At 40.0% G+C, this 23,734-nt stretch overlaps 1 protein-coding gene across 4 annotated transcripts in view; it reads left to right on the top strand.

The window, feature by feature from the left end:
• The window catches only part of DAG1 (dystroglycan 1 (dystrophin-associated glycoprotein 1)), a 72,391-nt gene that overhangs the window by 30,412 nt on the left and 18,245 nt on the right, over positions 1 to 23,734 (top strand). For all 4 annotated transcript variants that reach the window (XM_006892907.1, XM_006892904.1, XM_006892905.1 and 1 more), the window contains one exon: positions 21,572 to 21,972. In XM_006892907.1, coding sequence (XP_006892969.1) covers positions 21,694 to 21,972 — 279 coding nt within the window. In that variant the 5' untranslated portion in view covers positions 21,572 to 21,693. The remainder of the gene's footprint in view (positions 1 to 21,571; positions 21,973 to 23,734) is intronic.

Genomic DNA, 23,734 nt, shown 5'->3' with positions numbered 1-23,734 from the left:
TTCCCACCACCCCAGTCACAGAATCGATCTATTTCATTGAGGGTATTCCTCTCCAGCGCTGTCCCTCCACTCTCCCAAACATGATGTCCCTTTCCAAGGTCCAGTCCCTCCTTGTAACATGGCCAAAGTATGTCAGGCAAAGCTTCAGAATCCTTGACTCTGAGGAGCATTCCAGCTTCACCCTTTCCAGAACAAACCTGTTTGTTCTCCTAGCAGTCCATGGTATATTCAACACTCTTCTCCAGCACCACAGCTCAAAGGCATCAATTCTCTTTTTATCATCTCTATTCACCGTCCATCTCTCTGATGCATAGCACATAATTGTGAAGACTATAGCTCAGATCAGGCACACCTTAATCTCCAGCCTTACATCATTGCTCTTCAGTACTCTTGAGAGGTCCCTTACAGCTAACTTTCCCAGTGCAGTTTTTCTCTTGATTTCCTGCCTGCTGTTACCAAGAGTGTTGACTGTGGAACCAAGCAAACTAAAACTATTAACTATCTCAATCTCTTCACCATCCATACTGATGCTGCCAGTTGGCCCAGTGGTGAGAACATTTATCATTTGTGGAGGGCTAAGGGAGAAGCTGAGTCTGCTGATCTGTGGGCCCAGAAAGGGAACCTCTGTTTTTATTTATACCATAGGTTCTTATTTGAATTGTTTTATCTTTATTTGAATTACTTTTGTTCCATTAAGTTAAAAGAAGAGGGTCCAATGAAGGAGTTTTTCTTTTGCTTTTCAAGGAGAGGAGCGAACGGGGGGGGGGGGGGGGGGGGGCAGGGAGAAAAGTGCAACAATGAATGAATGGAATTCCAAAATCTCTGTAGATGTTCATTCAAATTAAAAAAAAATTAAAAATTAAAAAAAAAAGGAAGAAGAGGGTCTGATGGCAGTCATTCTGAGGTTGACTCTTCAGTTCTAAGTCCTGAATGTAGGAAATCAGATACTGGGAAACCCAGGATGCTGCCTGCCTGGGTGCATTTAGCTCTGGGACCTCTGAATTTAATGATGATCTGGTTTGACTTTTTTTTCCCCTCCAGGACAACAGTCTCTTGGGAAGAGAAGATGAAACTATTTTTAATCTTAAGCAAACATAGCCCAACGTAGTAATTTCAACTTCCCCCCAGTGTGACATTTTCTGCTATTATAACCCAAGTCATTTTTAAAACAAATATACAAAGTTCTTTTTTTGTATATTTGTGTCTGTAGTATTTCTGAAGGAAAGATTTTTATGAAAGTGCTCTCATTTCCATTTGCAAATTTGGAGAGCTTGAGGGCCTGGTGGGTTGCAATCTGGGGTTTTGTGTATGGAACCTAGGATCCTAGTGGAAAAAGTGCTGGGTATGAGGTAAGTGATGGGATTTGGGTTATACAGGCTCTTAGGGTTTACAGAACTCATCTGATTTTGCTTCGGTTCTCAAGTCCTTAAGCACCTGCCAGGCCTGTGGTCTGGCCCTGGAACCACACTGTCTGCCTCTAGCTCTGCTTCAGAGATGCTGTGTTTCCAGAGCAAGGTTTTACAACTGGTTGGAATTGTATCCCTGGTCAGTGACATCAGTCTTTGAGGTTGGAATCTAGGCATGCATTTTTCTAATCCCCTGCCAAAGTGATTCGAGTGTACAGCCAAAGTTGCGAGCCACTGCTCTAGAGCTTTGTAGAGCTTGTATCCTCAGCTGGGTTGAAGGAAGAAACTTAGCTTGCCTCGTCGAGGCAGAGAGAACTGGGCATTCAGATGAACCTGTTAGATGGTTCAAAGCTTGCCTGAGAAAGATGTTCATTGAGGAAATGTACATACATGGCCTAGAATACCCAGCATATCAGAAAAGGGTGCCTTCTGCTTCCCTTTCTGGAAATTCATGTACTTGCAATGAGTGGTCTAACATTGACTATGTCTGGCTTATTTTCAAGTGGTAAAGCAAGGGCAGAGAGTAGACTTTGGTCTGGAGCCATGTTGAAAGGGAACATACTGGTTTACATTAAGTCAACAATCTAATGTTTATTAAGCACTTAACTCTGTTGAAGGACTGGGCTGGGTGTTATGAGTAAGGGCTAAGTACTGCCGTGAGTAGGTCATAGTTTTGCTATAAAAGTACCTAAGGCTCTGTGTCCAGCAGAAAGCACTATGAAGTTCATACTTATTGGTAAATGAGTGCCAAAGACTGGATATGCTTGGGAGAGAGAGAGATGAGAAAAGGGGAGTCTCAGAAGAGGAGGATTTGAAGATGAATAGAGAGCCTGAAGACTCAGTAGCTTTCTCTGAGCTAAGCAGTGGTGTGATGTCCCATGTTAGTTTGTAGAATGGCGTCTGACCCTAGACAAGTGACAGAAGTTGGATGTGAGCCATTGACCTTGGCTGAGGCATTGACTGAGGCATTTTGAGAGTAGAAAAATGACAGACAAGACTGGAGGGGTCTGCAAAGTGAGAAGATGGGAAAGGAACAATTTTTCTCACATGTCTTTGAACTGTTGAACTCAGAAGATTGAGTCTTGACTCACATCATGGAGTGATGATGGTATTTCTGCCTCTGAGGGAAGGCCACCAGAAAGCAACGGTTTGCCTGGACTCTCCTTATTCTTCCCATTTCAGTGCTCTTGGATGGGCATACTGGTGTAGGAAGTGAAGACCATGCTCTGAGCCTTGAGGTTTTTTTTTCTTTTCTTTTTTTCTTCTTCCTGGTGCTGGTCATGCTCTGCTCAGCTCTGGCCAGACCCTTCCATCCCAACTGCCATCTAAGCAGGTCCTGGACTCAGGATCGGGATCCAAGCAAATTAGAAGATATTCTAGCCCTGAGGAATTGAATACCAAGTCTAGTGAGGAAAAGTTTATTGAGAAAACAGAGAATCTTACATAATTTTCCTGGAGACTTTAATCCTCTAAATAAGAACAGACATTTTTATTTTTATTTTTTTTTCAGACATTTTTATTTTAAAGGACTTTTTATTTGTGAAGAGATTTAAGCAATGATAGAATGAAATACGAATTACAGAACAGATGGGTAGAAGGTGGATAGACAGTGTCTGATACTGAGTAGGTGGTCAGACTTGGTCAAGGAAATTGTTTAAATTCATATTGTGTGTTTATTAGAGTAAGGTGCATATAGCAAAAGAAGGAAGGCGATGGTTGTAGACGCAAACAATATGTGTTTTCCTGCTGTTTGTACAGTTCATGCTTGTCACCCAAACACCCAAGAATTATTTATTTATTTATTTTCACATTATTGTAACTGAAATTTTATTTTATGTACAAACTGGAGATCTTGTTTCTTGCCATGTAGAGGTCTCAGGTAGGCCATCCAAGAAAGATCACTTAGTCCAACTTGATGAAGCCGATATCCTTGGTGTACTGCCGGAAACACTGGCGGCACATATTCAGTCCATATTTCCGGATCAGTCCGTGTCGGTTTGAGCACATGCGACAGGAGCGGGGGAACCCTGGCCGAATTTTCACGGGTGACTCCAGTAGAGCTGCTGATGACCCATCTTGCTTGGATGGAAACACCAAGGCAAAAAGCCAAGAATTATTATTTAATTGTCATTTGCCTCTGTTTATGCTGTTAAATATTGTAGCCGGTGTTATTTCTTCCTATATTTGTCCGGAAAACAGGATTTTCTAAGAACAGTTCAATTTATAAATTAATTTTTTTTTTTTTAATGTATAGAATCTTATTGGTGAGAAAAAAACTGTTACTGCATTGGTCTCACTGCAGCTCTGCTCTCCAGAGCATTGAGATTGAGATGCTCACTGACTCCCTGCTGCCCCATGCCCACAGAATAACCATACCTGGGGCTTTCTGGGACGAAGCTCAATATGGTGTCACTCATCAGGACATAAACCACAGGGATGTGACTGGCTCCAGGCGAGAGGATATTGTTGTGGTGTGAGGTGCTCTGGGTCATACATAACCTGTGGAGATTGAGACCTCATCAATTTCCTCAACTCCCATGGCCAGTGTCAAATTTAGTACTATTGGCCAGTTTGCAGAGTCAGCAAAACCCCTTGAGATGTGAAGATGCATTGCAGGTAATCTGAAAAGATTATTGTAAATACTGTAAATGGTTGTCTTTGAATTAGCAGCTGTGGTTTATTTTACAAGGCACACTTTCCCGGAAGCTGCTGCTTGAGGTTGCAGCTACAGTATTGTTCAGGATGTGAGGGGTGCAAACAGTTCTTTTTTATTTACACTGGTGGTAATGCTTCCTGCCTTTTAGCCCTTTTGCATGTAGAAAGCTTGAGTGACTTTTTTTTTTCAAGTTTAATAAAATAAGTTTTATTTCTTCATCAATTACATTCTGAAGTACAGCATGGCTTCTACCTTGATTCAAATGAAAACCACTTTAGGCAATGCTTTATCAATATCACAAGCGCAAATGGCAACATAACAGAAATCATACAAGTCAACATAAAAAAGTGTAACAATGGTATAGAATTAAGTCTTTGAATTTTATGCTGAGCGCTGTGCTTTCACTATGTCCCAAAGATTTTTACTATTTTTAAATTTTTCTACAACTCACTGTTTTTTTAGTATATCCATTATCTTGTGTCCTGAAAATGGTTTATTTATTCTGAAGAATGGTCATTGTACAGTCGTATAGAACATATACAGAGGTGCTGTTATCTGGTTAAAATACAGACAAATATGAGTTAGGTCTAACTGGCTGTTAGTCTACAGCATTTAAATCCTTTATTCTGCAAGTATTTGCTTTATAAATTTCAAGGCTCTCACATCAGATATGTAGATTTTTATAACTGCTATGTTTTCTGGGTAGATTGGTTCTTTGTCATATAAAGTTCTTTGTTTTTGAGTGACTTTTTGAAATGTTTCTGTAGATTATGAGTTTGTAAAGAACTTGACAGTTTCTAGTTATTTAGTCTAATGCTGCTGGTAACTATTAAGTGTGATTGTGTGTGTTGTGTGTGTGTGTGTTTGGTTTTTTTTTGGTTTTTTTTTTTAAATTCCTTGTCTGAAGTAAGTCTTGGGTTTGTGAGGCAGGTTGGTAGGTGGCTCAACTTCTTGGGTTGAGAGCCCTTGATGTTCTGATCCTAAACAGGTCAAGAATGCCACTTTATCTGCCAGGTGAAAGTTATCTCCAGTCTAGCATGTTTTCATAGTTTAAGCTGATCAACTTGGCATACATGTGAAGGGTACTCTCCTCATTCCTTTGCTTACTGCCTTGACTTTTCTTGTCTCTGTATATCCCACTCCTGCATACAGAATTGTCACTAAGTGACATTTAGGTAATGGAGGGAGAGCCGTTCCCAGGTACAGAGACAGAGGCCAGATAATTTTTTATTAGCCGCGTTCCACAGAGCGGCTTAATCTAAGAAGAGAGCTTTATCTATTTTACTGATGATTTTTCTTTTGCTTGCAACTTCTCTTTTAGTTACCTTACTGTGCTTTTCCTCTCAGTTGATCAAGGAAGTTATGAGCATAGAGGGTAGCGACTGTCCCTAGGTCTCTATGACAGGCAAGCCTGTTAGCAGGGCTCCGTGACCATGCAAACTCTCTAAGAGTTCTCTTTATTACCTGTGTGAAGAAAATACACATAAAAGAAGTTCCTGGCTCTAAGAATTCAGTCTGTATTTAAGTCTGTTCTGATTGAAGATTCATTGGACAAACATAAAACCTGGCATAGAATTTCAGTTTACGAAAGCTCTCCTTAAGCAGTTAGTGCCTACTGCCTAGTTAGGTCCTACTCACAATTTACCAAAATACTGAGAAAGGAAGGGCATTTATGTGCCTAAGTTAGCAACTACTTGAAGATCCATGAGAAATGAAGATAAGCCATCTGCAGAATTCAGCTATGGGCTGGTAGGATCCTTGTTCATATAGGCTCTGGGGATTGTGGCCTGTGCCTTACCATGGCCCACTCTGGAAATCCAGGAGAGCTGGGACTGTTTGGAAGAAGAACATGACTTCCCAGGTTTGAAGAAGTTCAGGCCGTCACTCAACAGTGCTTTGTAGTGATTCATTACAATCTTCACAGTACTAGGGGAGATGTGAATTCTAGCTACAACCTTTTAATAAAGACAGAAGATCTCTTTTCTTTGTCTTTCAATTATTCTTTTCTGGTTTTAATTTTTAACTTAGGTTGTAAAACACAGGAATTGATTTATAAATAATTACCACACAGTAGAAACCAACATTTTCCTTTGTGCTAAAATGATTACAGGCTGCTGAAAGAGAAAATGGAGAGTGAGAGGTGAGGGGAGAGCTCTCTTTAAAGGGTTTCATTGGTTGTGCTGACCAGGGAGTGGCTTGGAATCAGAGTTTTGAGAACAATGAAAAAAGTGTTTTCTTTGTCTCATATGAAGTGGAGGGATTTCTGGTAGCTTAGTGGGTAAAAAGTTGCATTGCCAACGCAAGGGCAGGTTGTTTGAATCCACCAGTTGCTCTGTAAGAGAAAAATGCAGTCTTTTCTCCTGAGATTTACTAGAGGGTCAGCTGTGGGTTTGTTCTGACTTGACGGCTCATAACGATGACGACAACAATGACATAAATTGGAGATGGAAGCACCTAGCTAAATCTGTTCTATTGACCTTAGTGAACAGATCAGTATCCTTTGCTGGGCCCAGCCAGGAATGTGGGAGGCCTGGGCCAGGAATCTTGCCTTCACGACTTTGGGAGCTGATGCTATTGATGCCACTTTTGGAAGGCCTGATGAAGGTCAGGCATGATGGGTGTCTCATCATTGGCTTTGCTAGTGCTTGCTTCTTACTTGTTAAGTGGCTATGACTTTGCAGAGCAGAGGCTCTGAGAGTCTGCACGGCCAGCTTGTGGAAACATAACCCTAAAGTCTGGCAGCAAAGTTTGTGGCTATTATTATTTTCTATCTGTGGCAAGGCTGAGGCTCATGGAAGGGCCAATTAGACCAAGTCCTATGTGGGAGGGAAGGAATTTCCTAGCAAGAAAAACCTGAGCAAAGGGGGAGTGAATACTAGTTGTGTCTTGTCTTTTTATAAACAAAGTGTGTTGATCTGGCAATTTCAGGCATAGTTGAAATCATCTTGATGGTTGAGCCTTAATATCACAAGAATGTGGTCAAGATCTAGTCACGACTGTAAACACTGAATTTGTCCAGACAAACATTCAGTACATTGACATCTTATAGTGAAGATAGCAGAACTCTCAGTCACTAGGATCCAGACTGTCCTTGTTTGGCTCCTTGGGAAGTGGGTTCTGCAATCTTGTAGTAAGAAGACTCTGTTTTAGAGTCTGATTAGTCAGGAAGGACTTCAGTCAGTGTGTTTTTTCACCCAAGTTTAATTCATCGAAGCCATTTAGTTTATTCGTCTTGGTCAGATTATGGACTTAATTTTTCCAAGTAAGCAAGATACAGTTGTTTAAAATTTTCTTTTTCCAGTTATAAAAAAAAAATTGACTTGTCAGAAAAAAACATGTGGGTGGTTTAGGCAAAAACTTTTGTAAAAAAAGTAAGAAAGATGTGAGGACAAATATTTCTGACCTCCACTGACTCTACAAGAGGGGACTGTCCCATCAAGAACAGCTACAGCGCAAAGCCTAATCCCATGAGGTCAGACATGATCTCCATGCTCCTGTACCAACTTCTGCTAATTATGACACTAGTCCTGCTACACTATACTGGGTTAGAAATCCATTGCAATTGCTACACAGACTTCACGGAACCATACTCAAAATTAGAGGGTTTATTAGAGAAGTTAACAGATTATATAGCTCAGGTTAGCAGTGTTGATGTTGTTTTTGGTTGCCGTCAGGTTAGCAGTAGGATACAGTTTTTCAGGACAGCTTCTTAAGTGTGCTTGCAGTCCCTTCAACCTTGTGGCTTTTGACTCTGGCTCCACAGAGCATGTCAGCAGAGAACTGCCAGATGTGTAGGCAGGATTTAGAAGAGGTCATGGTACTAGGGACATTATGGCTAATGTTAGATGGCTCTTGGCAGAAAGCAAAGAATACCAGAAGAATGTCTATCTGTGTTTCATTGACTATGCAAAGGCTTTCGACTGTGTGGATCACAACAAGCTATGGCTGACTCTGAGCAGAATGGGAATCCCAGAACATTTGATTGTGCTAATGCGAAACATATACTTGGACCAAGAGGCAGTCATCAGAACAGAGCAAGGAGACACTACATGGTTCAAAATCAAGAAGGGGGTCTTCTGGGGATGTATTCTGTCTCCATACCTTTTCAATCTGTATGCAGAACAGATCATCCGAGACGCTGGGCTGTACGAGGAGGAATGTGGCATCAGGATTGGTGGAAGAGTCATCAACAACCTGCGTTATGCAGATGACACAACCCAGCAAGTGACTCAGTGGCACATAACAACAACTACGGAGCAGCAATCTCTGCCTTATGTCAATCTCTGATTCTCAGCTGTGACTCTGGTGAGAGCTGGTGCTCTCCTGCTTCTTCCTTGCTGGTAGTGAGATTCCTGATTCTTGCTACTGAACCTGCTTCATTTAAACCTGATAGAATCGTGAAACTGCCGATCCCCTCATGGATAGACTGGTTGTTCCTGCCAAGCCATGTAGCAGAAGTCAAAGACAATGGCCTAGGAAAGACATTTGAACTATAATTCTACTCCACCACTGTATTTTAAATAGATAGCATGGTAGAACAAGTAACACTATGGGAATGTTTGATGATAGTTGAAGGAATAATACTTTCCCAATTTGCTGCCTAATTTTAATAATTTTAAAATAGTGAGAATATTATTACATTGTTTCAGAGTAAGTATTTGGAATAAAATTTAAAGTAAAATTATTTTTAATTTTTTATAAAATAATGGGAAAATATTAGAGTATAGCTTTAAACTTCAAACTGTGAAGTCAGGTGATTACTGCCTTTATACTTAGTGACTCATTTCTGAGATTAAGTTAGAGCTCTTTTCTTCTACTTGGCAGTTGTATGCCCAGTGCCTGCTTGATGCCAAGCTGGAGTGGAAAGCAACAATGTGCATACTGCCAAGACCCCAAAAGGTGGGCTGCTTCTCTCACCTTTTCTTTCCTGGTGTTCCTCTGTGTCTCGCTTTGACACTCCCCTTCCCCGCCCCCTCAAAGGGATTGGGCATCCTTTTTACTATAATGTAGGCAGTGAGAGGAGAGGGTATTGGTTCTTCAGGAAGAGTTTAAGGACTTTGGAAGTAACTTTTAGTTCCCAGTGAGCACCTACTTGGAAAGAACTGTTTGTCATAGAGTAGTAGAACTCCTTAACTCTTGTATATCATGATTTAGTAATGTGTGTTGCTCCTGCTGGAATATTTTTGCATGAGATTTGAAAAGACTACACGTAATAAGTAGCGAAGCCTTTACATTTAGCATGGGATGTTGTTGTAAGGCACCATTGAATTGACTTCAGCTAATAGTGACTTGATATAGAACAACAGATCTGAACCTTACCCTATCCTTGCATCATCCTCATCATCTCTGATATGCCAATTGGTACAGTCACTGTGTCAATTCATCTTATTGAGGGTCTTCCTCTCTTTCTCTGACCCTCTACCTTTCTCAGCAAGATCTCTTTTTTCCAAGGACTGTCCCCTCCCATAGATAAGTAGGTAAATTTGTGTTGAAATGTTAATTATTGTTAGTCTGTCTTGAGATAATTGTAGCTTGCTTTGGTTGGGTTCTTGGATGCCACGTGGGTGTTGAGATGTGTAATTCATTCCCACTTAGATTCCGGTAAGGCTGCAACTCCTGGACTTCCTCACCCTCCTCTTCAGTTGCTGCAGCCATATGAATGATGAGGCCCCACCCTTGCCTTTGGGCTCATTTTACCCTTTTCGTTCCTCAGTGCCCCACCTGGGCATCAGTGATTAAAAGCCTAGACCTTGTCTTTACTGGAGATCTATTGTCTCTAAAGCTTCATGAGTCTGTGTAAGTGTGTGTGTTTTCCCTCTAAAGTGTGACTAGGGAGTTCTGGTGGCATAGACCAGGGAGTTGTACCACTGACCCAGTGGTTGTGCCTTTCTGGAGGTCCAGATCCACCAAGTGGCTCCCCAGGAAAAAAGATGAGTAATCTCTCCGGATATGATTTATAACCTCAAAAACCCAGTGAAAGGTCAGCTGAGAGTGAGAGAAAGTCTAACTAGTGTAACAGAGTAATGATTAACAGTGGTGTTTAATATTGAGCATATGGAGTGCAGTGGAGTGTAGAAGGAATTTTTTTTTTCAGTGAGCTCCATCACTTAACATGTTAAAAATTCCACCCAGATTAAAAACCACGGTCTGGTGAAGAGTGACCATTTAGTCTTCTGTTTTGAACCATATCTTTATTCCCTCTCTCTTGATGTCTTTGCACCTGGGTGAGTTTGCATCCAAGGGCTAAAACTTTGCTTTTCTCCATGACTCTGGAAAAAATTTGTCACTGGCAGAAAACCTTTGCCCTTCCTGACCTTCTGCTTTTATCTGTGATGAGCGAAAGTGTGCAAGTGAATAAAGTGTTTTAAGTAGCTTTTTTTCGATAGACTTATGTTGTGCTTTTTTTAAGAGTTTGCAATTTCTCCCCCATTTAATTTTACTTTTTCAACAATTATTTTAAGTAGCAGTATCCACAACTTGACATATACTTGTTCACATTTTCTACACATATAGTTTAATGACATTTAGCTTAATTGGTTAAATACTTCACATTGTGCCACTGTTCTCATTGCCTCTATGCATATTTTTTGCTTCTATGCATATTGTTATGTCACTATTAATTTAAGCTCTGTCTCTTAAAGTACTTACTTTTGCTTTAAATTAACTATTACCAGATAATTTTTGCAGTGTTCAATGCAAGCATTAATTGCGTTAAACTGTTACTTAGTGTAACAATGGCTTCATGGGATAATTTTTAATCAATGTTTAGAGATTATTTTTAGGTAATAGAAACTAAGAGTTTCTCCAATCTCATATGATGTTCTAGTCTCTGACTTTCCTTTTTGAAAGAATTAAAAATTTACTTTCACCAGTTCTTACAAGCCAGTTCCAGCATACCCCTGCACATGTTGTTAGGTGCCATTGAGCCAACTATAACTCCTACCGGCCCTGTGAACAGTCAGTCTGATCCTTGCCCTGTGCTGCGCCATCCTCTCAACTTGTGATATGTGTGAACCCATTGCTACCGTGAGTGTGTCAGTCCATCTTGTTGGGGGTCTTCCTTTCTTTCTCTGATTTTCCCAGCATGATGTCTTCTTCCAAGGACTGTCCCCTCCTGCTAATATGCTCAAAGTATGTAAGATGATGAGTAATCATCCTTGACTCTAAGGAGCACCCTGATTGCACTTCTTCAAAGACAGACTTGTTTGTTTTTTTGGCAGTACATGTGGTATTCAGTACTTTAAGACTGCAGTTCAAAGGCATCGATTATTCTTCTGTCATCCTTATTCATTGCCTCAGCCCCTAGGCATAGAGGAGGTAAAAGCTTGGCTGCTACCATGCTTTAGGTTAACACACACCCCTCCTCACATATGTGTGAAAATATACACAGCTGAACCCGCTCCCATTCAATAATTTTTACATGTACATTTCAGTGACATTGGTCACTATTTCTACCCATACTGTTTTGTAATGATTAAGTTTTTAAGAACCCCAGCCCTATCCAGTTGAGGCTGACCTGATGCATAAGTGACCCTAAAGGACAGAGTAGGGTTGTCACGGCTGTAAATCTTTATAGACGCAGACTGCCACATCTTTTTTCTGTTTAGGCTGGTGGGTTTGAACTGCCAGCTTTTTGTTTAGCAGCCAGGTATTTGACCACTGTTCCACCTAAATTCATAGAACTCTTTGTTCGAATTCTGGTGTTGGCAGAGAATATTGAATATTCCAGAGGAATGACTTAAATCTGTTTTGTAAGAAGAACAGCTAGAATGTTCCTTAGAAAGGAGTTTAACAAGACTTTGCCTCACATAGTTTGGCCATGTTACTAGAAAGAACAGCAGATTTGGTACAGTAGAGGGTCAGCAAAAAAAGAGAGAGGCCTACAGCAATATGCACTGACAGAGTAGCTATCAACAGTGAGCTCAAACATAGCCGTGATTATGAGGATGCCACAAGACCAAGACAATGTTTGGTTGTATATAGAGTTGATAAGAGCATCAGACAGCATCAAACTTTATGAAGTCCAATTAGTGTAATGGTGAAAGCACTTGGTTGTTAACCTAAAGGTCAGTGATTCAAACCTATTAACTGCTTAGTGAACGAAGGTGGCAGTCTTCTTCTGTAAAGATTATAGCTTTGGAAACCCTACTGGGATAATTCTGTCTGATCTGTAGGTTGCTGTGAGTCAGAATCAACACAACAGCAAGGTTTTAGTGTTACTGCTGTCAATTTTATCTTAATAAATAATTTAAAGGAGGGCCATGCTCAAAGAGAGAACCTTTTTTTTTTTAAAAAAAACTAATTTAGCTAAATCATTGTTTAGTTTAAAGGTGATTTCAGGGAATTGCTTCAGTTCAAGGTTTAAAGATTTTTTTCCAGGGCATTTATTTTTGCATTTAAATCTGTTGTGTATATGGTCTCAGCTTCCATCACTCTGTTCCCCAGTTCTCTGAGTCTCAATGAGTGATATCCCCATAGAGCATGGAGCCCAGCCTGCAGGCAGGAACTTACCCCACCTCATGGAAACCTCATCTGCCCCCTGAGCGGTGAACAACAATTTCAGGGTGAGAACTTGAATCTTTCCGGGGACTTAGTTCAGGATCTTCTTTATCTGATACCAAAGAGTGAAAAAAAGCCTCATTTTTAACTTTAAGCAGGGAAAACCGCCTGACTTTTTGACATTTGGAGCCCAAATAGGCAGTGACTTCACACCATTGTTTTCCATTGTGTTGAGTACATCCTGTCCTCTATCCCACTGGCCAGTTTTAGACTGATTAGTCTCCAGAATGTTAAAGTTAGACTGAGATCTAAAATTTAAGTTTCTGAGTTTTGGATAAACATCCTTTTGCTAGATGGTACCTAAAGGAATTATTTTAATGAAGACTTTTTTTTTTAACTTTCCCAAAACCATTTAAACAAGGGACATGAAACTTTATTATTTAATTTGTTTTTAAAAAGGAAATACCATTTTCCACAAATGCTTTAATTACCTTGTTGGATGGTAGCAATTTGAAAGTTGAAGTACTGTTTTAGAGTTATCTGATGCAGAGTTGAGGGTTCCTCGTAGTGGTGAGGGAGGCTGCCTCTGCCTTATTTTGAGTGGTTAATAATGGTTTGAATGTGACTTTTCTTTCCTTTTTTAGAAAATAAAAATTAGTAGAATGTTTTTCCTTCAGTATTTTTTGCTAAGTTTCATTCTCTTGAGTTTTCCTGCATAAAAGAAACCTTCAGTCTTTCTGTGAGCCACAGACTGTCCTTTCATTGTTGATGACTCTTTCCCAGGAGCCTGGGGGAGGTCTCTCCCTCAGATAGTCTTCCCTGAGCAGGCTTCCTGTAGAGGAACTGCCTCAGTGGTGCCATTGGCCCAAGGACAGGTAGGAGGAGTATCTAAGAGCTCTGGGGCCCTTTTCCTTGGTGTTGGTGCTCTTGGGGCATGTTGTTGTTGTGGTTGTGGTTGTGTACTGTTGAGTCAGAACCAACCCTTTTCAGAGGCAGTTGTTTTATTTAAATGTAAATAAAATTTTTATTTTATATTGGTTTACTTAACAATTCATATACATTGTTTTTCACTTTGGATCTTTCCCATTTCTTTTACCTATCCCTCCCTCCACTCATCATATTGTGCAGTTAATTGCATGGGAGGAGCTTGCCCGTCTTCCCACAAACACCTGGTAACCTCGAACTGCATGCCTTCTGGATTGCAGTGTAGCTTCTTGCCACTCAGCCACCAGAGTTCTTGGAGCAAGAGTGCAAGCTTTTACTAAGAAAACATCAGTGACCCAGACGGCAGTGTCTTATCCAACCTTTGCCAAGTCTAGGTTTTTTAAGGTTTCTCTGCATTAAGAATGATGTTTCTTGGATGAAGAGATGGCTGTTGTTGGTGTATATGCAATGGCTGTCAGGAGTGTTCAAGGAAGTTTTAATTAAAGATTTGAATGAGATCAGTCATGGTCAAGAAAGCAAAACCTGAACAAACTCAAATTTAAAACATTTGGGTGATCCAGAATGCTAACTGGGATAAGAAACTTCTAAGAGGCATAGGGAGACCTTTCAGGATCCTGATACATAACTTTGTGTTACTGACAGGACTGTGGAGAATACCACACTTTGAAAGTATAGTGAGGTTATGTTTTATGAGTACCTTGGTTTTCAGTGCTTTGTAATATTACATTGTGTGAGCAAACCATAGTTTTTCTATCCATTCTTTTGTTGATGGACACATAGGTTACTTCCATCTCTTTGCTATTGTAAATAACACAACAATAAACATGAGTGTGCATATATCTGTTTGGATGGAAGTTCTGGTTTCTTTAGGGTATATTCCCAGTGGTGGTATTGCTGGGTCAGATATGCTGAGTGAAATATCTCAGTCACAAAAGGACAAATGGTGCGTAGCAACACTGTTACAAAGCAGAACTGACATGGGGTTTGGAGGAGAATAGGATTAAGAGTGGATAGATAATGAACATTCATTGGGACAAAAGATGGAAATAACTGTTTAAAAGGAATATATGATTAGGCATTATACATATGATAACAGCCCAGAATAAGAGATACATTGCAGTGCTCGCTTCGGCAGCACATATACTAAAATTGGAACGATACAGAGAAGATTATCATGGCCCCTGCGCAAGGATGACACGCAAATTCGTGAAGCGTTCCATAAAAAAAGAATAAAAGGAAAAAAAAGAGATACATTGCAAAGAAGACAATTGGGGGGAAGTAGAGGGAGGTAATTGTGGAACAGTGAATGAATATTAAGGGAACTGAGGAAGAGGGGATAGAATGTGCAACAGTGAATGAATGAAAATCTAACTTTTCTGTTAACTTTTGTTAAAATAACTATTAAAATTAAAAATTTATAAAAAATAAAGTAGTGGGGTTCACTCTCATTGAGCCCAGCACCACTGTTGTAGCCAGTCAGGATTTGGTTGCTATGCAACATGCACACTGCCCTTGTTTTCTAAGAGGGAAATTAAGTTGCTAGCTGGGTTTTGACCTCTAATTTTTTCTATTCTAGATACTGTTCCAGTTTACTACATTTGAAAAATTTGAATCTGTTCTAGTATTGCTTTATAGACCATGACTGAACTGGGTCAGACCAGTTCGATGCCCTGGTTTGTAGGCTTCCAAGGCTCCAGGAGGGTCTCTGTAGACAGAGAGTTAACATTTTACTGGGACTGTAACGATCCAGATCTTGAACTTCATGGTGAACATCACTCTGAGTGCTGGCATGGAGAGATGACTACCATGTTTCCAGTACCTGTCTCTCAGCACAGGAGTTTTGACAGTTGGTGTAGGCTAGGTAATGGTGACTTCCACTGAAACATATTTTTAGGCTTTTATGAGCTGAGCACTGCTTGATGTCCCAGAGGGTTGTAACATAAGTGCTGAGGGGGCGGGAGAGAGGGATTTGTGTATTTGTGTGTGTGGTTACAATGGTGGCTGTGTTGCAAAGGCATAGTGAGTCTGACTCTAGACTTTTCACTGGTTCCTGAGTGCCTTTCTCTCCCATGATCTTCAAACTGCCATTGGTGGTCTTGATCCCTGAAAAATGGAAAAGAAGATCTTTGCAATGCTTCTTCTGTCTCTAGATGACTGAGTGTGTGTATGAGACTCCATTGTCAAGATCTACCAAAGGGATGAACAGTGAAGTTTACTGTTCAACAGATCTGATGTGAGTGTGGGGATATGGCCTCTCAGTTTGCTACCAGATAAGATCTTTGTTTTGGGAAAGCAAGAAAGATACACACAAAGCTGCTTTTTCTTAGTTGCAAAAGGATCTTTTCTTCCTAGAGCATGGAAATCCAACACAGAAGAGTTGGAGTTGCCCGCCTGCTAAATGCAGAGCACTTAGTCATGCCTGTGAAACAGGCTCCATGTCGTCATGTATCCGCAGATAGCCCACAGAGCTTATATTCCCGTTAGAGCTGGGTGTGTCTCATAACTGATACTGTTTTCAAATAAGCCGAGGATTTTAAAATGGAAAATTAGATTAGAAAAGTAAAAGATCAACTGCCTTTACTAAATAGGGAAGTGAATAAAGTATACGTTGGCCTAAGGACCTATGTTGTTCTTATTGTAAGCCATCAACTTGATCCATAGCTGACCCTCTATCAGTTTTTCAGAGGCAGTGATCGCACGAGAGGAGATTGCCCATCCTTCTCCTGTGGTGTAGCTGTAGAGTGGAACCGTGTGCCTTCAGGATTGCAGCACAGCATTTTGCCACTAGGCCACCAGAGCTCCTTTAAGGACCTATGAAGAAGCTTTAAAAAGGAAAAAAGTCCTCTCTACTCCCCATTTATTTACTAGATGTGTATCTGTTACTGTGTGAGTGTTGATTATAGGTCAGTGATGGCAATGGATATCTCTCTGCCTTCTTAGAATTTGCAGCTTTGTGGGGTGTTGGTTGAGTTGAGCTATTGACTGAGTTAAAATGCATAGAAAAAAATTGTTATTGAGTTCTGTTATTATTTACTTCCTTTTGCTTACTTTAATAAATATTATTTTTATGTTGTTTCTTCAGATTCTTGAGGTAGGATCATGGATTATTGGTTTCAGACAGTTTATCTTTTCTAGTAAATTTAGTGCTATGAATGTCCCTTCTAAGCACAGCTTTAGCCGTGCTCCACAGATCTTACTATGTTCTATTTTTGTTCTCATTCAGTTCATTAAGGACCCCCTGAAACTTGATCTGTATCCCAGAGATTATTTCTCTAAATGTTATTTTGTTTCCACATAGGTATTTGGATATTTCCTCATTATATTTATTTCTAACTTAATCCTGTTGTGATCAGAGAATATAGTCTATGTAATTTCAGTGTGATATTTTATTTTTAAATTTGTTGAGCTTTATTTTATGACACTAATGTAGTTTATTTGATATATATTCCATTTAAAAAAAACCCAGACACACTGTCTTTGAGTCGGTTCTGACTCATGTTACTGTTGTAAAATGCAGACTGTGACTCATAATGACTCTAATGACCCTCTTGAACCCTGTCCTATCTTATGTCATGCTTACCATCTCTGGTATACTGGAGCCCATTTGATACAGTACTGTATTGAACCATCTTGTTGAGGGGTCTTCCTTTCCTTCACTGATCCTCAACATTTCCAAGCATAATGTCTTTTTCCAAGAACTTGCCTCTCCTAATGACATGCCCAAAGTATGCAAGATGAAGTTCTTTGTTCATTCTTTTGGCAGTCCACGGGATATTCAGTACTCTTCTCCAACACTACAGCTTGCAGGCACAGACGATGATGTTGTTATGTACTGATAAGTCAGAATGGACTCAAATAGCTGACTCCTCAGTGACTTTTCAGAAGCTGCAAATCACACAGGAAGAGATTACTCATCTTCTCCCATGGAACGTCTGGTGGATTCAAACCATGTGTCTTTGGACCAGTAAGCATGAGAGGTCCCTCAGAGGCATTGATAGCGATCCTCTTTAGGTTTCTGAGTCTGTAAATCTCAACATGGGGAAACTGCCCATCTTTCTCTCTTGGATCTGCTGATGGATGCCAATTGCCGGTTATGTGTAGCAGTTGGAATCTGTGGTGCAGCTTACTATGACTTCACCAACCATAGCGCAAAATGTTCCATAGACAAGTGAAAGAATTGTGTATTCTGTTGTTGGATACTATTTTATGTCAACTGATGGAGCTCTGGTGTTAAGAAGCTACACTGCCAACCCAGTGGTACGTGGCTCAAATTCACCAGCTGCTCCATGGGAGAAAGATGGGCAGTCACCTCTTGTGTGATTTTTACTTTCTCTGAAAACCTGCTGGAGGGTCAGCTGTGGGTGAGTTTCAACTCTACAACATATATTGTTGTTGATTGCTGTTATCGTCGTTTCTTCAAGTTCATAGAGTTTCCAGAGGCATGTGGTTTATTTAGGAAGTGGATACCACTCCTGCTTCCAAACCTGTCTTAAACTGGGAGCTCCACCAGTGTCCACCATGGGCAGCTGTTATGGCATTTGTGCCCCCCCCCAGCACAAGATTCAGCATCACAGAAAATCCAGATTACCTCAGTATAGCAGTTTGATAGAAGAGTGCTGTATAATTTAGAAGAATGTTCTTCCAAAATATAATAACTACAGCATATAACAATAACAAGTCAACAAAATTCTGCTGGTTGATGGTATGTTTCTGTTCTAATAATATATCCTTGCTAATTTTCTTTGCAGTTGTTATTCTGCCAACTGTAGAAGTAGTGGTATTGGTTCCAGCTATAATTGTGAATTTCTTTTTTCTTTCCGTTTCTTTGTTTGTTTTTAATTCTTACTGTGTTGAGGTATTTTGTAACAAAACATTCCAACCATGTGTATAATTTAATGACATTAATTACATTCACTGTGTTGTGCAACAGTCACCATTATCCATTTCCAAATATTTTCATCATCCTTAACAAAAACTCTGCATTTCATAAGCAATATTTACCCATTGGCTCCTCTTACCTGCCTCTGGTAGCCACAAATGGGTTGGTCTCTATTTCCCTTTTATTTAAAAAAGGAAATTTTATTATAACTGTGATTTTTTAACGAGCGTATACAGAGAATTTAGATTTTCATTCATTCATTGTTGTACATTTTACCCCCTCTCTTTTCCTTCCCCCTCCCCCAGGTCACCTTAAAAAATTCATTGTTGCACATTTACTTATCTTCCCCTGCTCCTCCTAGTCCTCTTTGCAATGATTTACCTCTTATTCTGAGCTGCTGTTGTATGGATAATGCCTAATCATATATTCCTTTATTTCCCTATTGGTTTTTTTAAGTGCAATCGTATAATATTCTTTCATTTCTAATATATTTTACTCAATCTAATGTAATTGATAAATTTTTTTAAATCCGTTTTAATGAAAGTTTACAGAGACTTAGGATTTACATTCATTCATTGTTGCATTTTCCTCACTGTCCCCCATTTACTCTTTTTGAAAAGTAAAAGAAAAATTATTTCATTGTTAGACAGTCCCTCCCCCCAAGTTTACTCCAGTGTGCAGCCTTCATTCTTGACTTCTGGCATGACAATAATACCTAATCATAGATCTCTTTTGAACAGTTTTCTCCCTCATCTGTTTCAATGCATTACACATTATTTATCCCCTCTTTCTCGGTCTCTCTTCAACCCTGATGTCAGTCCGGTTTTACAACAGTGGCACTATGCAATATTTGTCCAATATATCAATTTTTGCTTCATGTAAACTTTATTGCAACTCTATGTGATCAGTAAACATTCAAAATGACTTATGTCTTCATAAGAGATTGGCCTCTTATCAGTATAAAATGTTCTGGTCTGTCTGTAATAATTTCCTAGAGAGAGCAGACTTCTGTTAGGCAAGCCCTCCCTTTTGTCTTGCTGTTTGCATTTCTTTTACCAGCATCTTTAACTCCAGTTCTATGATATATAAAGCAAAACACAAAACAAGCAGAAAGCCCTATAAGAACAGTCAGAAACTGACCATCATGTCATTCAAGTCCTGATTTCCCTAACTAGTCTGCATTCTTCAAGTCATAGACAGAAACACACACAAACACTCTCACACACACATGCCCTGGGGCATAGTGGTTAGGTGCTCAGCTGCTAACCAGAAGACCAGGTATTCAAATCCACCACCCACTCCAAAGGAGGAGAAGGTGGTCATTGCTTCCATGATGTTGTCAGTCTTGGAAATTGATAGGCCAGTTCTCTTTGTCCTAGGGTCACTGTAGGATCACCTTGACGGCAGTGGGACATTGAGTGTGTCTACTGCGCTCTGGTGACATCGTCAATATCAAGTTGTGCTGCTTGCTCATCCAAAGAGGCTGCATGACTCTTGATGGTGTGAGTCTGCTAGCAGCTCTGAGGGAGAAAGATGGACAGTGTCCTCATTATAGTTTAAAGCCTTGGAAACGTGATGGATGGTTGCTGCATTTTGATGGCAGAGAGTTTGAATTTTGAGTTCATTTCCACTAGTGGCAATAACAGGGGGATAAAAAAGGTATATTCCGTCTTTCCAGAAGTGGAAGCCCATTTGTCTTTTTGTATATGTGTGTTTTGATGTCTTTTAAAGGAAATCCTTCTTTATCCTGATACTCTATTTTTAAAAAAGTGACTTTAAATGACCCAGTGCCTTGATCCTTTGTTGAGCTGTTCATTTACTAACCCGTTCATTTATCTGACCTGCCCCCTGTGACCCTGCCTTAATATAGTAGCTTTATGAGAAATCCTGGTGTTTGGTAAGGCAGGACTGCCAACCTTGGTAATTGTTTTACTTTCTTGGTCTTCAGCTATTTTTAGGTTGAGGTTTTTTAAGTTCAGAAATTCCTGGGTATTGCATGTAGTTACCATTCTCAACTGCTAACTGAAAGGTGAAGTTCAAGTCAGTCCTGAATTGTCTAAGCAGAACTAACACTTTTGAAAACTCAGCCATTGAAAATCCTATTCAGCACAGTTCTCCCCTGACACAGATAGGCTCACTATGTGTCAGATCAGCTTCATGACAGCAGTTTTTATTGTTGTCGTCACTTTCAAACAGAAGCAAGAAGAGCAAAATCAACAACCAGTAAGTCTCTATTGAGATTTGCATTGACTTTAGAATACACCATTCATTTTTGGTGGTCTTGCTTTCTTTAGCGAAAGATGAATTGACATAGTAACTAGCAGTGAGCACAAGTGTGTCAGAAACGGTAAGGATGGTACAGTATAGGACAGTGTTCAGATCTGTGTTCATAGGGTTGTTGAGTCATTTTTGACTCCATGGCACATAACAGCCACCATCCAGGTCAGAAAATGTCTCCTGGCCTCTCAGCATCCTGGCCTAATGTGTTTCAGGTTGAGAAATTGCTTGTAATGGTCATGGTTACTTTGGGGCACCCTCGAGTCGGCAGGTCCCACAGAATATCTGTATATCTATCTGCTGACATAGAGCAGGTATCATGAGCTATAAATCCAGGATCCAGTCAAGATGTGCCTACTGCATCTGGTTGCTGTCTCTAAAGCTGCACCACACTGGCCTTGCTGTTTAATTATGTTAATATTTGAAGTAACCGGGCCATTTATTTTTCTAGATGACTCCACATTCTGGATTAGCATGATTGTTTTTTATGGCTCCTGAATTTCCTGTAAATGGGAAGTTAGGTCTGAAGCAGCTTTCTCATGGCTCCTAAATTTCCTGTAAATGGGAAGTTAGGTCCAAAGCAACTCTGCCTAATAGAACTATAATGTGAGCCTCATATGCTAGTTTAAATTGCCTGGTAAGCACACAGAAAAAAAACCACAACAAACCCAGTACAGGTAAAATAAATTTGAAAATATTGTACTTAACTCTATACTAAAAATGTTATAATTTCAGTATATAATGAATATTTTAAAAGCATTAATGAGATATTTCACATTCTCTTTTTGTGTTAGGTTTTCACATGTTGCTGGTGGCTTCTATGCTGGATGCTTCTGGTTAGATGTTTTTGGCAGAAATTTGAAGCCATGGGAGTTGCTGAATTCTGAGTCTATTGTTGTTCTTTTTCAGGCTCTAGATGCTCTGGGATGGAGCAGGTGTGCAGAGAGTGAGAACCCAGTTTTGGGAAGACGTCACATACAACCTTCCTTAGAGAGATTACCGGTTTGAGCAGACTTGGGCTCGGGACGAGGATGTCTGGAAGCCTCTTGCTGCTGACCCCATTCTGGGGAAGGACTTTTCTCCTCCTGATCTTGGTGGCCTTGTCTCAGGCCCGATGGCCCAGTGAACCCTCAGAGACTGTCAGGGATTGGGAGAACCAACTTGAGGCCTCCATGCACTCAGTGCTTCCAGACCTCCGAGAGGCTGTTCTCACAGTGGTGGGCATTCCTGATGGCACAGCTGTTGTTGGGCGCTCATTTCAAGTGACCATTCCAACAGATTTAATTGCCTCCAGTGGAGAAGTCATCAAGGTAAGATTGATTTCAAGCATACATGAAAGCAGAGTTCTCATCGTCTATTTTTGCTTACTTCTCTTTTCCTCTCTGTATATTGTTTTGAAGTCATTTGAAGTGATATACTGATTTGAAGTGAAAGTTGACAGGCTTCACATAAACAGTATTCACAGTGTAAACATATTCTTCCCATTTCTTCTCTGTGATTCTCCATTACTCTTTCTAGCCTACCTTTCTGATGTCCTTTTTCCCCCTTAAATTCTAAACTTTAGCAATTCCGAACATAGTACTTCTGTATCTTTTAAACCCAGTTCTAAACTTTCCTGCTCCCATATAGAGCATATCACCATTAAAAACCTTTATATCTGTACTGTGGAAGTTCTCCTAGTCAATAACTTAGAGATTAGGTAGAAAGACCTGCTGTAGGTATAGGAAAAGGTTACATTTCATAAACTATAGAACTAAATCCAAGAAACACAGATTTATTAAATGGCCTAAACTTTAAAAAAAGAAAGGGTTTTGGTCTAATTTGGCGATTACATTTGCTAATGTAAAAATAATTTGATAACTTGGGAACCATATTTAGTTCTGCATCTCCTTTTGGGAAATAGCCCAGTGAACAAGGGAGGCTGAGACTTGTGGCAGAAGGGCAGTTTGGCTGACTCAGAACGGAAATCGGTGAAACAGGAAGCTTTCTGTGAAGAAGGACCATTCCTGAGAGGCCTGGAATTTTCCCTAGTCCATTCCTGACTGAGAGGCCTTGAAATTTTCCCTAGTCCATAAGTTAGTCTACCTAGGGAAGTATATGTACCCCTCAAGCTATGAACATCTAAAGCAAGCATACTTTTCCACAAAGAGGCAGACTGTAAATATTTTACGCTTCAAAGGCCATCCTGTTTCTGTTGTAGCCTCTAAGCCCTGCTAGTATAGTATAGTATAGAAGCCACTGACAGTATGGAAATGCATGGTCCTCTAGACACTGTATTCTAGTCAAACTTTATGTAGATATCAAGATGGAAATTTGAATATACTATTTACAAGCCACCAAAACCTTGTGTTTTTTTCCCCCTCCCCAATAATTTAAAAATACAAATACCATTTTTAGCTCCTGGGCCATATAAAACAGATAGGAGGTCAGATTTGTTCCATAGCGATAGATTCTGCCCTGGAATGTTCCTTCCTGAGAGGTGCGGCTTGAAATTGAGCTAAAAATATGTCAAGGTCTATATCTTCTCATAGTAGTTTTTATGTCTGTTCTCAATTTACATGTGTGTACACACAGAGAAAGAGTTCTACCTTTTATTGGTGTTTTGTCTTGATCTCAAAACTTAGTATTTTGAAGTAATCAATTTGTTTTGCTCACATTTTGTGGGCCAAGCATTCAAGGATAATCTAGGAGACTCCTGTCCGCTTCACATGACATTAGCAGGAGCACTTCAGGTGAAAGCAGAGAATCCCCTTCTAAGATGGCCCATGCATGGCTGGCAAGTTGATGCTCCATGCTGACTGCAAACTTCATTGAGGCTGAATCTTGGTTTCCTCTCCATCAGTCTTTGTTGATCTCTCTGTGTGCTGTTTGTGTTTCCTCACAGCTTGACAAGTGGGTTCAAAAACTAGGTATTCTTCACCACAACAAGATAAAGGTAAACAATCCAATTGAAAATTGGGCACAGGATATGAACAGACACTTCACCAAAGAAGACATTCAGATGACAAACAAACACATGAAGAAATGTTCAAAATCCCTAGCTCTAAGAGAGATGTAAATCAAAACAACTAT

The sequence above is a fragment of the Elephantulus edwardii genome, unplaced genomic scaffold (genome assembly GCF_000299155.1).
Source record: "Elephantulus edwardii isolate Elephantulus edwardi_28Jun2011 unplaced genomic scaffold, EleEdw1.0 scaffold00121, whole genome shotgun sequence".
Lineage (NCBI taxonomy): Eukaryota > Metazoa > Chordata > Mammalia > Macroscelidea > Macroscelididae > Elephantulus > Elephantulus edwardii.
The sequence above is the reverse complement of the archived record's forward strand: the minus strand, read 5'-3'. Positions and strand labels throughout refer to the sequence as shown.